At 50.0% G+C, this 15,000-nt stretch overlaps 2 protein-coding genes across 3 annotated transcripts in view; one reads left to right on the top strand and one right to left on the bottom strand.

Annotated features, from left to right (window-relative positions):
* Nucleotides 1-11,829, top strand: part of cicb (capicua transcriptional repressor b) — a 28,448-nt gene extending 16,619 nt beyond the window's left edge. Inside the window, exons 14-20 of the mRNA XM_062537985.1 lie at nt 947-1,426; nt 1,749-2,134; nt 2,458-2,588; nt 3,468-3,622; nt 5,079-5,213; nt 6,203-6,334; nt 9,529-11,829. Of these exons, the coding sequence (XP_062393969.1) occupies nt 947-1,426; nt 1,749-2,134; nt 2,458-2,588; nt 3,468-3,622; nt 5,079-5,213; nt 6,203-6,334; nt 9,529-9,809 (1,700 nt within the window). The 3' untranslated portion in view covers nt 9,810-11,829. The remainder of the gene's footprint in view (nt 1-946; nt 1,427-1,748; nt 2,135-2,457; nt 2,589-3,467; nt 3,623-5,078; nt 5,214-6,202; nt 6,335-9,528) is intronic.
* A 1,801-nt stretch (nt 11,830-13,630) lies between these two features.
* znf526 (zinc finger protein 526) overlaps nt 13,631-15,000 on the bottom strand; it is a 22,452-nt gene continuing 21,082 nt past the window's right edge. For both annotated transcript variants that reach the window (XM_062537982.1, XM_062537983.1), the window contains exon 9: nt 13,631-14,424. In XM_062537982.1, coding sequence (XP_062393966.1) covers nt 14,257-14,424 — 168 coding nt within the window. In that variant the 3' untranslated portion in view covers nt 13,631-14,256. The remainder of the gene's footprint in view (nt 14,425-15,000) is intronic.

The raw sequence follows: 15,000 nt of genomic DNA, 5'->3' as shown, positions 1-15,000 counted from the left end.
GTTGGTGGGGTGCAGTGTACCTGCGGAGCTCATTTAGCATATGTGCCTCTCTCCTGCTGTAGCTGTTGGGGTGCAGTGTTGAGCAGTGTACCTGCGGAGCTCATTTAGGCTACATGTTAGCCAACGCTTCCTTAGCAATGGCAAATAAAAAGGCTCTAACGGCATATCTGTGCTCCCTCTCTCTCTCTTTCATCCTTCCCTTCTTCCCTCCATCTCTCCCTCTCTCTCTCATCCCTCTCCCTCCCTCCCTCTCTCCCTCCCTCTCTCCCTCCCTCTCTCCCTCCCTCTCTCCCTCCCTCCCTCCCTCTCTCTCTCTCCCTCTCCCTCCCTCCCTCTCTCCCTCTCTCTCTCCATCCCTCCCTCCCTCCCTCCCTCTCTCTCCATCCCTCCCTCCCTCCCTCTCTCTCTCTCTCCCTCCCTCCCTCCCTCTCTCTCTCTCTCTCTCCATCCCTCCCTCCCTCCCTCCCTCTCTCTCCATCCCTCCCTCCCTCCCTCCCTCTCTCTCCATCCCTCCCTCCCTCCCTCTCTCTCTCTATCCCTCCCTCTCCCTCTCTCTCTCTCTTTCTCCCTCCCTCTCCCTCCCTCCCTCCCTCCCTCCCTCTCTCTCTCTCCCTCCCTCCCTCCCTCTCTCTCCCTCCATCTCTCCCTCCCTCCCTCCCTCTCTCTCTCCCTCTCCCTCTCTCTCCTTCTCCCTCTCTCTCTCTCTCTCTCTCTATCCCTCCCTCTCCCCCTCTCTCTCTCTTTCTCCCTCCCTCTCCCTCTCCCTCCCTCCCTCCCTCCCTCCCTCTCTCTCTCCCTCCCTCCCTCTCTCTCCCTCCATCCCTCCCTCCCTCCCTCTCTCTCCCTCCCTCCCTCCCTCCCTCCCTCCCTCCCTCTCTCTCCCTCCATCCCTCTCTCTCCCTCCCTCTCTCTCCCTCCCTCTCTCTCTCTCTATCCCTCTCTCCAGGTCAGCCCTCTCTGCTGGCTCCTGCCCCGTCCTCTAGCTGCGCTGCTGTATCTGCCCCTCCGTCGGGCTCCGCCATCTACCCCCCCACCAGCGTCACCCTGGCGACGGGGGTGGTTTCCGTGGCGACGGTGGCCCCGCCCTCCAGCGTGGTGTACACGGTGTCCGGCCCCTCTAGCTTGGGCCCCCACATCCTGCCCAAGCACACACACACCCCGCCGCCACCCCCGCCACACACACACACTCTCACGCACCACACACACACGCTGCCGCAGGCCGAGCGACACACACACCTCAGCCTGGACAGAGCGTCGGAGTCCTACCCCCTGCAGGCCGACAGGCTGGCTGACCCCCACCCCCCCCAGGGTGACCGCTCCTCTCTGCCCCCCCCCTCCGGCAAGACTCCGGCCAGCTCGCCCGCGCCCCCCGCTGGTCCCACAACGCCACTGCGGCCCCCCAGCCCCCCTGCCCCCACACACACAGGTGAGAGGAGTGCTTAAGTGTGTGTGTGTGTGTGTGTGTGTGTGTGTTTGTGTGTGAGTGTGTGTTTGTGTAGGTATCAAATGAGAGAGAGAGAGAGTGTGTGTGTTTGTGTAGGTATCAAATGAGAGAGTGTGTGTGTGTGTGTGTGTGTGTGTGTGTGTGTGTGTGTGTGAGTGTGTGTTTGTGTAGGTATCAAATGAGAGAGAGAGAGAGTGTGTGTTTGTGTAAGTGTCGTGTGTGAGGGAGAAAGTGGGGAACACCATATGGGAGTGTGTGTATGAGTGAGTCTGTGTATGTGTGATTATTGTTTTTTTTCTCTCAGGCAGTGCATCGGGCACCCCTAAGTTGGCGTCTCACCCCGTGAGGACCCCTCAGAAGGTGAAGGCCACCGTAGCGTCCATCCCCGTCGGGAGTTACGAGGCCGGCAGCCGCGGGAGGGAACGAGAAAAAGAGCGGGAGAGAGAGAAGGAGCGAGAGAGAGAGAAGGAGAAAGAGAGGGAGAAGGAGAGAGAGAGGGAGAAAGAGCGAGAGAAGGACAGAGAGAAGGAGAGGGAGCGAGAGAGCGCCTCACGGTTCTCGTTTGAGATGGATCACCCTGCGGAATCAGGCAGCTCTCCGGCCAGACCGGCAGAGGAGGGGTCCTCAGAGCCGCACGGCACAGGCGATGCTCCAGCCACCTCAGGCCGGAAAGAGGCCCCCACCAAAGAGGTGAGAACACTGCCAGTGTGTGTGTCTGTGTGGATGTAGACGTGGATGTGTGTGTGTGAGAGTACTGTGAGAGTGTGAGTGATGTGTCAGGTGGTGGTAGTGTAGTGGCTAAGGAGCTTGGCTAGCATGCTAGCATGTTTGGGTTCATTTTCTGGCTTCCAACGTTGTTAGTTACTTTGTAATATAGTTGACGTAATAAGTGGCTTTGGACAGCAGTTTCTACATGTAAATGCACGATATCTGGATTTGAGTAGAATTAGAAAGGGTTATTACATTCACACACACTGACTTACATTCTCTTTGTGTGTGTGTGTGTCCTGCAGGCTGGGTGGAAAGACTCGCATCCCTCGTCTCCCCTGCCACCCCCCCCTCAGGGGGAGAAAGATGCCCCCCCAGCCAAAAAGGTCAAGGCGCGACCCCCGCCCCTCAAACGCACCTTTGATTCTGTCGACAAGTGAGTATAACTTTAAAACGCACCTCTGACTCTGTCGACAAGTGAGTATAAGTTTAAAACGCACCTCTGACTCTGTCGACAAGTGAGTATAAGTTTAAAACGCACCTCTGACTGTCGACAAGTGAGTATAAGTTTAAAACGCACCTCTGACTCTGTCGACAAGTGAGTATTCACTCAAATCGCACCTCTGACTGTCGACAAGTGAGTATTCACTCAAATCGCACCTCTGACTCTGTCGACAAGTGAGTATAAGTTTAAAACGCACCTCTGACTCTGTCGACAAGTGAGTATAAGTTTAAAACGCACCTCTGACTCTGTCGACAAGTGAGTTTGAGCGAGCACAGAGGTGGTGGAATTGTTTGTTAGTCGCTGAGCAGTGATTGGTCACTGTAGGGTGAGTACAAGCTTGTTTCCACACGCACAGAGTTAATGGCCGTTCACACCAAGAATGATGAATATAGCGATAACTATAAACAAATATCGCTGTTGTTAATATGAATGACGATGTTCACGTGAAATTATAACGATACGATAACCACATGAAGAACAATATTGTTGGGGATCACTTTTAGACCGATTTTGAGAAAGTTGAAAAGCTAACAGTTAATCAGAACCCATCACGATTTAGCCATCACATTCATCAACAAGAGAATAGACTTTTCTTATTGTTGGTCAGTGTGAACACTTTTATCGTTATCGTTATCGTTATCGTTATCGTTATCGTTATCGTTATCGTTCTTGGTGTGAATGCCGCTTTATGCAGAGGCACACTGACAAGCACGAGCACAAGTGCTCAGACCAAGAGGTGGTGGAATTGTTTTGCGGAATTGTTTTGTTTGTTTGTTTGTTGGTTGGTTGCTGATCTGTGATTGGTCACTGCAGGGTTCTGTCGGAGGTGTACTTCGAGGAGCGGTTCGCCGAGCTGCCAGAGTTCCGTCCAGACGAGGTTCTGCCGTCGCCAACGTTACAGAGCTTGGCCACCTCCCCCCGCGCCATCCTGGGCAGCTACCGCCGCAAGCGCAAGAACTCCACCGGTGAGCCCGCCTCCGCCGCACACTGGAATAGAATAGAATAGAATATATACTTTTTTGATCCCGCGAGGGAAATTCAGTTCTCTGCATTTAACCCAATTTAACCGAATTAGTGAACACACACAGCGAGGTGAATCACACACTAACCCAGAGCAGTGAGCTGCCTGCCCAGCCAGCGGCGCTCGGGGAGCAGTGAGGGGTTAGGTAGCCTGGCACGCCCTCCCAGTGACGCAACGCCTTCAGGCTTTTGCTGCTGGTCTGGTCAACTGCTCATTGAGAAGGATTTCTGAGTTCCCGAAATCTGCGGAACTGCCCCCTTTGGTCGAGAACCAATCAACTTTGAGCAGCTCCAACGGCTCTGGGTAGAGGCGTGTTCAAGGCAGCGTTAAGAGTGTTGTTATTGGTTTAAACTCGGCAATCCGCTTTCTGACATCTACCAGTAGCAAACCGAGGCACTTAAAGGAGGCGGGTCAACCTGCGCTGGCAAGAAACCGTGATAGCACAGGCTGTTGGTCAGACTAAAGTCTCGCAGAGCCTTTGAAAGTCGATGGTAATCAGGCTAGGGGTTAGGTGCCTTGCTCAAGGGCACTTCAGCCGTGGTGGATTGGTCGGGGATCGAACCGGCAACCCTCCGGTTACAAGCCCGATGCGCTAACCAGTACACCACAGCTGCCTCCTCCGCACACTGCCACCTCGGATGGCCAATCAGAAAGCATACTGGCACCTGGGATGGCCAATCAGAAAGCATACCTAACCTGGGATGGCCAATCAGAAAGCATACCTAACCTGTGATGGCCAATCAGAAAACATACCTAACCTGGGATGGCCAATCAGAAAGCATACCTAACCTGTGATGGCCAATCAGAAAGCATACTGGCACCTGGGATGGCCAATCAGAAAGCATACCTAACCTGTGATGGCCAATCAGAAAGCATACTGGCACCTGGGATGGCCAATCAGAAAGCATACTGGCACCTGGGATGGCCAATCAGAAATCATACCTAACCTGGGATGGCCAATCAGAAAGCATACCTAACCTGTGATGGCCAATCAGAAAGCATACCTAACCTGTGATGGCCAATCAGAAATCATACCTAACCTGTGATGGCCAATCAGAAAGCATACCTAAGCTGTGATGGCCAATCAGAAAGCATACCTAACCTGTGATGGCCAATCAGAAAGCATACCTAACCTGTGATGGCCAATCAGAAAGCATACCTAACCTGTGATGGCCAATCAGAAATCGAAATCATACCTAACCTGTGATGGCCAATCAGAAAGCATACCTAAGCTGTGATGGATAATGATAGTGAAGTGGATTGGTTGTGAATTGGGACTGTGGGTGGTGTGGAAGTGGATTGTCAGTGTGCGTATGGGGGGGATCTGGATTCATCTGACATGGTTTCTCTGTGTACTTTTGCCATTGTGTGTGTGTGTGTGTGTGTGTGTGTGTGTGTAGATCTGGATTCGTCCACGGAGGATCCGGTTTCTCCGAAGCGGAAGAGTCGTCGACGTTCCAGCTGCAGCTCTGAACCAAACACTCCCAAGAGCGCAGCCAAGTGTGAGGGGGACATCTTCACCTTCGAGAGGCCAGGTGTGTGTAGCCATATGATGTGTGTGTGAGAGGCCAGGTGTGTGTAGCGATATGATGTGTGTATTAGAGGCCAGGTGTGTGTAGCGATATGATGTGTGTGTGAGAGGCCAGGTGTGTGTAGCGATATGATGTGTGTATGAGAGGCCAGGTGTGTGTAGCGATATGATGTGTGTATGAGAGGCCAGGTGTGTGTAGCGATATGATGTGTGTAGCGATATGATGTGTGTATTAGAGGCCAGGTGTGTGTAGCCATATGATGTGTGTATGAGAGGCCAGGTGTGTGTAGCGATATGATGTGTGTATGAGAGGCCAGGTGTGTGTAGCGATATGATGTGTGTATGAGAGGCCAGGTGTGTGTAGCGATATGATGTGTGTATTAGAGGCCAGGTGTGTGTAGCGATATGATGTGTGTATTAGAGGCCAGGTGTGTGTAGCGATATGATGTGTGTATTAGAGGCCAAGCGTGTGTGTATGAGAGGCCAGGTGTGTGTTGTTGCGATATGATGTGTGTATTAGAGGCCAGGTGTGTGTAGCCATATGATGATGAAAACTCAAGAAAAGAATCATATCCATGTAGGACAGGTGTGAAAAATAGTCCAAATCCTCTCTTCTCTCCTCCCCAACTCTCCTCTCATCTTCTCTTCTCTCTTCTCTCCCTCTCCTCTCATCCTCTCTTCTCTTCTCCCCAACTCTCCTCTCATCTTCTCTTCTCTCTCTCTCTCTCCTCTCATCCTCTCTTCTCTTCTCCCCAACTCTCCTCTCATCTTCTCTTCTCTCTTCTCTCCCTCTCCTCTCATCCTCTCTTTTCTCCTCCCCAACTCTCCTCTCATCTTCTCTTCTCTCTTCTCTCCCTCTCCTCTCATCCTCTCTTCTCTTCTCCCCAACTCTCCTCTCATCTTCTCTTCTCTCTTCTCTTCTCCTTTCCTCTCCTGTGCGTGCGTGCGTGCGTGCTTGCGTGTGTGTGTGTGTGTGTGTGTGTGTGTGTGTAGCTGCGGAGGGGGAGGATCTGCTGGCGGAGCTGGAGTTTGAGAAGGTTCCGTACTCTTCTCTGCGGCGCACTCTGGACCAGCGCCGGGCCCTCGTCATGCAGCTCTTCCAGGAGCACGGATTCTTCCCCTCCGGTAACCTCTCACCTCTCACCTTTCACCTTTAACACTTGGAGTGCTAACGGTTCTAGGGTTGTACACCGCACTCTCCAAAGCCAAGGTGCCAGAAAAACGTCTGTAATATAGGAAAAAAGTCTCTGCACACTTGGATCCATGCAAAAAAGTGTCTTTACTTATACCAAGCTTTCGGTACTTAGACCTTCATCAGGGCCCTAAGTAAAGACACTTTTTTGCATGGATCCAAGTGTGCAGAGACTTTTTTCCTACACTTGGAGTGCTAAAAACGCAATATATACAATTATTAATTATATAAACAATATTTTTTTTTTCTTTTAATTACAAAAATAGACACACACTCTTTACACACTTTATGTGCGATTTTGGGAACTCTATGATAAATAGAACTGAAATAGATGACGATAAAAAAAAAAAACGCACATTTTACGAAACTCAGCTTTTGATGGTTGCCACTTTGGATTGAATCAGTGGCACATGCAGGTCAGGTCAAAAGCAGGCCATTTTCATGGGTTCACCACTAGGGGGCAGTCTCGCCAGCTCACCACTAGGGGGCAGTCTCGCCAGCTCACCACTAGGGGGCAGTCTCGCCAGGTCACCACTAGGGGGCAGTCTCGCCAGGTCACCACTAGGGGGCAGTCTCGCCAGGTCACCACTAGGGGGCAGTCTCGCCAGGTCACCACTAGGGGGCAGTCTCGCCAGCTCACCACTAGGGGGCAGTCTCGCCAGCTCACCACTAGGGGGCAGTCTCGCCAGGTCACCACTAGGGGGCAGTCTCGCCAGCTCACCACTAGGGGGCAGTCTCGCCAGGTCATCACTAGGGGGCAGTCTCACTAGGGGGCAGTCTCACTAGGGGGCAGTCTCGCCAGCTCATCACTAGGGGGCAGTCTCGCCAGGTCACCACTAGGGGGCAGTCTCACTAGGGGGCAGTCTCGCCAGCTCATCACTAGGGGGCAGTCTCGCCAGGTCACCACTAGGGGGCAGTCTCACTAGGGGGCAGTCTCGCCAGCTCATCACTAGGGGGCAGTCTCGCCAGGTCACCACTAGGGGGCAGTCTCACTAGGGGGCAGTCTCGCCAGCTCACCACTAGGGGGCAGTCTCGCCAGCTCACCACTAGGGGGCAGTCTCGCCAGGTCACCACTAGGGGGCAGTCTCGCCAGGTCTCGCTAGGGGGCAGTCTCGCCAGCTCACCACTAGGGGGCAGTCTCGCCAGGTCATCACTTGGTCACTTCCCTGAACTTTACAGGCAGCACTTCATATGTCATGAAAGACACGATATCCCATTGGGGATCAATAAAGTATCTATCTATCTATCTATCTATCTATCTATCTATCTATCTATCTATCTATTATATCCCTTTCTTGAAAACAAACAGGGATTTTGATGAAAAGACACGATATCCCTTTCTTGAAAACAAACAGGGATTTTGATGAAAACTAGCTACTGTTTAGCATGGGAGTTCTCAGGAACAGAGGCAGAAATAAACTGTTTTTAGCCACTGAGAGCTTAGAGTCTCACCTTTCAAACGAGCCATAGTATAGTGTAAGTCTCTATCTATGCCATAGTATAGTGTAAGTCTCTATAGCGATGCCATAGTATAGTGTAAGTCTCTATAGCTATGCCATAGAATAGTGTAAGTCTCTATAGCTATGCCATAGTATAGTGTAAGTCTCTATGCCATAGAATAGTGTAAGTCTCTATAGCTATAGAATAGTGTAAGTCTCTATGCCATAGAATAGTGTAAGTCTCTATAGCTATCCACCTCTTTCCTCAACCCGGAAATATGTATCGTTGCGATGGTTACGATACTGTTTTCAACTTCCGTTCATTCTGTTAACATGTGCGTTCTCCATAGCAAACTAGGTTATGCCTCAACTTAGATTTCGTTCGAAATGTTGACAATTCTGCCCTCAGCATGTATATACTGCATCACATATAACCGATATAAAATATAAAAGTTGACTTTTATATGCGTTATGATATGTTAAGCACCGTAAACCGTCACGTTAAAACAGATACAATGCAGCTTCGCCGGAAATAGAAAACCGTCTCGATGTCATGGCGACCCCCATTGTTGGCTGCGGAATATCGTGGATAGAATAGTGTAAGTCTCTATAGCTATAGAATAGTGTAAGTCTCTATAGCTATAGAATAGTGTAAGTCTCTATAGCTATAGAATAGTGTAAGTCTCTATAGCTATAGAATAGTGTAAGTCTCTATAGCTATAGAATAGTGTAAGTCTCTATAGCTATAGAATAGTGTAAGTCTCTATAGCTATAGAATAGTGTAAGTCTCTATAGCTATAGTATAGAATAGTGTAAGTCTCTATAGCTATAGTATAGAATAGTGTAAGTCTCTATAGCTATGCCATAGTATAGTGTAAGTCTCTATAGCTATGCCATAGTAATAGTGTAAGTCTCTATAGCTATGCCATAGCATAGTGTAAGTCTCTATAGCGATGCCATAGAATACGCTGTGGCTCTGCACAAATCGGCAACAGTGATGTAGATCGCTGCCCTCTGAGTGGCGCACTGTTTGTGGAAGCTTTGTCCTCTTGTCCTTCTCTCTCTTGTGCAGAGTCAAGTAATGTTCTCTCTCTTCCATTTCTGTGTGTGTGTGTGTGTGTGTGTGTGTTTGTATTGTGCTTGTGTATGTCTTTGTATGGTACATGCATGTGTGTGTTGTGTGTGTATGGTACATGCATGTGTGTGTTGTGTGTGTATGGTACATGCATGTGTGTGTTGTGTGTGTATGGAACATGCTTGTGTGTGTTGTGTGTGTATTGTACGTGCGTGTGCGTGTGTGTGTGTATTGTACGTGCGTGTGCGTGTGTGTGTGTATTGTACATGTGTGCGTGTGTGTGTGTGTGTGTGTGTGTGTGTGTGTGTGTGTGTGTGTGTGTGTGTATTGTACGTGTGTGTGTGTGTGTGTGTGTGTGTGTGTGTGTGTGTGTGTGTGTGTGTGTGTGTGTGTGTGTGTGTGTGTGTGTGTTGTACGTGTGTGTGTGTGTGTGTGTGTGTGTGTGTGTGTGTGTGTGTGTGTGTGTGTGTATTGTACGTGTGTGTGTGTGTGTGTGTGTGTGTATTGTGTGTGTATTGTGTGTGTGTGTGTGAGTGTGTGTGTGTGTGTGTGTGTGTGTGTGTGTGTGTGTGTGTGTGTGTGTGTGTGTGTGTGTGTGTGTGTGTGTGTGTAGCCCAGGCCACGGCGGCGTTCCAGGGCCGCTACTCGGACATCTTCCCGACTAAAGTGTGTCTGCAGCTGAAGATCCGGGAGGTGCGGCAGAAGATCATGCAGACGGCCACACCCACCGAGACCATTGGCCAGCTCTCCTCCGACCCCGCCTCCCAGCCCGGCCCCTCGGGCATGCAGGCCAATGAGGGCGCAGCAGGGGCGGAGCTTCTGTCTGAGCAGGAACAGGAACAGGAAGAGGAGGAGTCACGGGCGGCGGCTGAGGCGCAGGACGCTACCAGATGAGTTTGATGGACACGCCGACCGCCCAATCAGCAGCCTCTCTTCATCCAGCCCCCTAAGAGGGGCGGGGCCAATGTGTCTAGGGCTTCTCCCCCTTCGACCAACCAGAGTGTCGCACCTGTCACATGCAGATGTATGACACACACCTACACACACACACACACCCACACACACACACACCTGTCACATGCAGATGTATGACACACACACCTACACACACACACACACACACACACACACCTGTCACATGCAGATGTATGACACACACCTACACACACACACACACACACACACACACACACCTGTCACATGCAGATGTATGACACACACCTACACACACACACACACCTGTACATACATATATATATACACACACACACACAGACCTGTACACATACATACACACACACACACACACACACACACACGCATACACACACATGTACACACATATACACACCTACCCACACAACACAACACACACACACACGCATACACACACTTGCACACACATATACACACCTACCCACACAACACACACATAACAGCCCAGTTGTCTATACCTGTGTATGGGTGGTGTAGGCGATGGAAACACACACACTTGAATTGAACTAGTACACTGTTACTGTTACTTTACATCAAGCTTCCAGAATTGCCAGTGGACATTGACGGACAGTGGGACTGACCAGTGAAAATTCGCCATACGGACAGAGCCCTCCTCCCGTGGCTGCTAGATCATCACGGATTGGCTGCTGCATTTATTTAAGAAGCCAACCAATACTGCTGCTTTAAACAATCAAAAGACGTTTTGTAATTGGTCCAATGTTGGCCGGGGGGAGGGGCTTTGACTTATGCTGGTGATGGGATTGGCTCATGAGCTCTGCCGGATCCATGAGGGGCTGGGCCCCCATTGGCTGAGCCGAGTGCCAAGGGGCGGAGCGTTTGGAAGGTTTACCTTGTTTTTCTTCTGTTTGTTTTTATCTCGTTGTTTGTTTATTGTTTTCTTCTCACTCTCTGTTGTCATGGCGACACGAGATGTGTGCACTGAAGCGTTGGAGTGTTCTGCCGTCACCTTGGCAACTCCAAAGCAACATGTCCATTCCAGTGTTGTTGCCATGGAAACCTACAGCCAGAGCGGTCCCCTTTAGTGATTGGCTGAAACTCCATCCATGAAGGAAGGGGGCGGAGAGAGGGCGGAGCAAGGCCAGGCCTGCTCTGATTGGTCAGATTTGTATGATTATGTTTTTATAAGCCGCAGGGCTCCTGTACCTTTTTTATTTGAGTTGAAAACTGAAGAAGTCCGTCGTCGTGTTTTTAAAGCGCTTGATCTGTGTGACCCCTGACCTTTGCGTCTGTAGGTTAATTGCTCTCTCCTCCCCACACACTCACCTACCTGCCCCCCCCCCCCCCCCCCCACACACACACCTCTGCCTTCATTGTTTTCATCTCTTTTGTTTCTATCCACCCCCCCATCAAATTCCATCTTCCACTTCAAAGGACCAGAGCAAGAAATAGCGGCCCCCCTCCCCCCCCCCCCTTTGTTCCTGTGTTCACCACCTCCTCTCCTTTTTCTCTCTTCCTCTTCTCCTAGGTGTACTCTCTCTCTCTCTCTCTCTCTCTCCCTCCCCTGGGCTGTAGTGTACAGTCTTGTTGCCATGGGAGACGTGGTGGTTCTGTTGCCATGGGAGACATGGTGGTTCTGTTGTATATACTTCCTGTAGAGCCCAGAGACTCGTGTGTGTGTGTGTGTGTGTGTGTGTGGAGGGACAACCGAACGCTTTGTTGAATATTAAAAGTGACCATTGGCGCCCTTGCAGCTGTAAACTGGAGGTTTAAGTAATAAATAAATATGAATATTCATGAATAAATATGAATATTAATAAATAAATATAAATGACTATTAACTCTTTTGTGTTACTCTTTGTTTTACCAGTAAAGTATGCAAGACAGACGTTTCTATCAGTAACTGCTACATTTGTATCTGTATCTTTCAGTATACAAATAAATTAGACGTTCCAGTCAATCACTTCAGTGGTGTGTTTCTTTCTCTACCTGTCCTGTGTGTGTGTGTGTGTGTGTGTGTGTGTGTGTGTGTGTGTGTGTGTGTGTGTGTGTGTGTGTGTGTGTGTGTGTGTGTGTGTGTGTGTGTGTGTGGGGCTTAAAGTATTCCTGCACCGCTCCAGACCTCTGGCGTGATTTCTCAAAAAAAATAATTTGCTGAAAAAAAAAAAAAACAGCCTGACCAGCTTAAGGTGGTTTGCTGCTTGACCAGTTAGACCAGCAAAATTCTTGAAAACAAACCTTCAGCTGGTTTACCCAGCAGCCTGTCAAGCTTGACAAAGATGGTCAAGCTGGTTTTCTAGAATAACCAACATAAGCTGGCGTGGCCAGTAAAAAACAGCAATGTAGACCAGCAACACCAACTAAAATGACCAGCTTAAGGTGGTATGACAATCAAAACCAGCTGAATTACCATCATAAGCTGGGTAAACCAGCTGAAGGTATATTTTCGCTGGTCTAGCTGGTTAACCATCATAGGGTGGTCAAATAAGCTGGTTAACAAGCTGGTCAACTAGCAAACCACCTTTAGCTAGTTTTTTTCAGCAGGGATACCCATCAACCCTCCCGTTTGTACGGGTTTCCCACATATTTGAACATTTTTCCTACTGTCTTCCCGTTTTAATTCTTTCCCCTTAAAATATCTCATATTTTGGTACTCGTGACATTAGCCCATCCGTCGGCCCTGTCAGTCTCTGTGCCGCTGCCCTGTTGCTACCCTGTTGCTACCCCTTTGCCCTTCCAGTGAAACAGATGTTTTTAAAGCATTGTTTTGCTTGCTTGAAGGCAACCAGAGTGATGTTGGCCTTTTTAGACAGCAGCATGGTTGCTGTGCGAGCACGATGTGATGCCAATCAAAGCCGATTAAGCGAAGTCACGCTAGTGCTGTAGCCTCACAACTCGTTTAGTTCATGCAGCAGTTTTGAAGTCTGAATTATTGCTGTCAGCAGAGGGAAAGTAACAGATTGATGAATGTGAGTGAAATTAACCTAATTTCCAATGCTCAGTGTTGACAGCTATTGTGTATCTTTGTGTGTGTGTGCGCGCGCAGTCTGTGAGTGAGTGCACATTTAAAGGGTGACTATCTGGTGTGTGTGTGTGTGTGATAACTGAAAGAAATGACAAACACTCAAAACACACACAAACACACACCAGGTAAACACTCACTCACACACTCACGCCACCCTGCTGAAAATACCAGCCTGACCAGCTAAAGGTGGTTTGCTAGTTGACCAGCTTGTTAACCAGCTTATTTGACCACCCTATGATAGTTAACCAGCTAGACCAGCAAACTCTCGCGAAAACATATCTTCAGCTGGTTTACCCGGCTTACGATGGTAATTCAGCTGGTTTTGATTGTCGTACCACCTTAAGCTGGTCATTTTAGTTGGTGTTGCTGGTCTACATGTTGGTCATTCTAGCAAACCAGCTTGGCCATCTTACACCAGCTGTATCCCACATGACAGGCTGGTCACCAGCATGACCATCTTAAACCAGCTGTATCCCAAACGAGAGGCTGGTCACACCAGCACAACCAGCTTTCTCAGATGGTCACGCCAGCATGTCTAGCTGGTGGCCTAACCAGCTACAACCAGCAAAGACCAGCAATAGCTGGAAGAAAACCAACAAAGACCAGCTAAAACCAGCTACTACCAGCATAAGCTGGTTTCTTGCTGTTTTTTTCAGTAGGGCAGGTAAACACTCATGACACACAGACACACTCACACACAAGGTAAAGGCAAACACTCAAGACACAGACATTAGCAAACTGCAGAGGCCATCTTTATTAACAAAAAACAAACGAGACAACAACACAACGAGGTCATATCCTCAACGAGGTCATATCCTCCCGCAGTCTGAAGAGTAAAAATGTTACAAACGAATCTTAAACTCGCACCAGACTCCAGTGCTGAACATCAGTCATTCAGGGGCCCAACAAACTAGCCCTGTGGGTGTGTGTGTGTGTGTGTGTGTGTGTGTGTGTGTGTGTGTGTGTTAGAGCAGCTGTAGTCCGTCCACAGTGATGGCGTCTACTCTGAGGCTGGACTCCAGGGCGTGTGTGTGTGTGCGTGTGTGTGTGTGTGTGTGTGTGTGTGTGTGTGTGTGTGTGTGTGTGTGTGTGTGTGTTAGAGCAGCTGTAGTCCGTCCACAGTGATGGCGTCTACTCCGAGGCTGGACTCCAGGGCGTGTGTGTGTGTGTGTGTGTGTGTGTGCGTGCGTGTGTGTGTGTGTGTGTGTGTGTGTGTGTGTGTGTGTGTGTTAGAGCAGCTGTAGTCCGTCCACGGTGATGGCGTCTACTCCGAGGCTGGACTCCAGGGCGTGTGTGTGTGTGTGTGTGTGTGTGTGCGTGCGTGTGTGTGTGTGTGTGTGTGTGTGTGTGTGTGTGTGTGTGTTAGAGCAGCTGTAGTCCGTCCACGGTGATGGCGTCTACTCCGAGGCTGGACTCCAGGGCGGTCTGGTAGATCTCCAGAGCCTCGGCCAGAGGAAGTGACGCTCCCTCACTCGTCTCGATTATAGCGATCGCCTCCCCAAACTCATTACACATGATAGTGGGGGTGCCCTGAGAGAGGGAGAGGGAGCGAGAGAGAGAGAGAGAGAGGAGGGAGGGAGGGAGGGAGGGAGGGAGAGAGGAGAGGGAGGGAGGAGAGGAGAGGGGAGGGAGAGGGATGGAGAGGGGAGAGAGAGAGAGAAGGAAGGGAGGAGAGGGAGAGAGGAGAGGAGAGGGGAGGAGAGGGAGAGAGGGAGGAGAAAATGGTGATATTGTTTGTTGATATTTGTGCGTGTCATCATATCAATGGCTACATTACCAAACACCTCCATTACCATCCTCTCTCTGTGGGTGTATGTGTCCATATGTGCGTGCATGTGTGTGTGTCCATGTGTGTGTGCGTGCATGTGTGTGTGTCCATGTGTGTGTGCGTGCATGTGTGTGTGTCCATGTGTGTGTGTGTCCATGTGTGTGTGCGTGTGTGTGTGCGTGCGTGTGTGTGTGTCCATGTGTGTGTGTGTGTGTGCATGTGTGTGTGTCCATGTGTGTGCGTGCATGTGTGTGCGTGCATGTGTGTGTGCGTGCATGTGTGAGTGTCCATGTGTGTGTGCATGCATGTGTGTGTGTCCATGTGTGTGTGTGCATGCA

Source organism: Sardina pilchardus, chromosome 6, assembly GCF_963854185.1.
Source record: "Sardina pilchardus chromosome 6, fSarPil1.1, whole genome shotgun sequence".
NCBI lineage: Eukaryota > Metazoa > Chordata > Actinopteri > Clupeiformes > Clupeidae > Sardina > Sardina pilchardus.
Note: the sequence above shows the minus strand (reverse complement) of the source record. Positions and strands in the feature narration are given on the sequence as shown.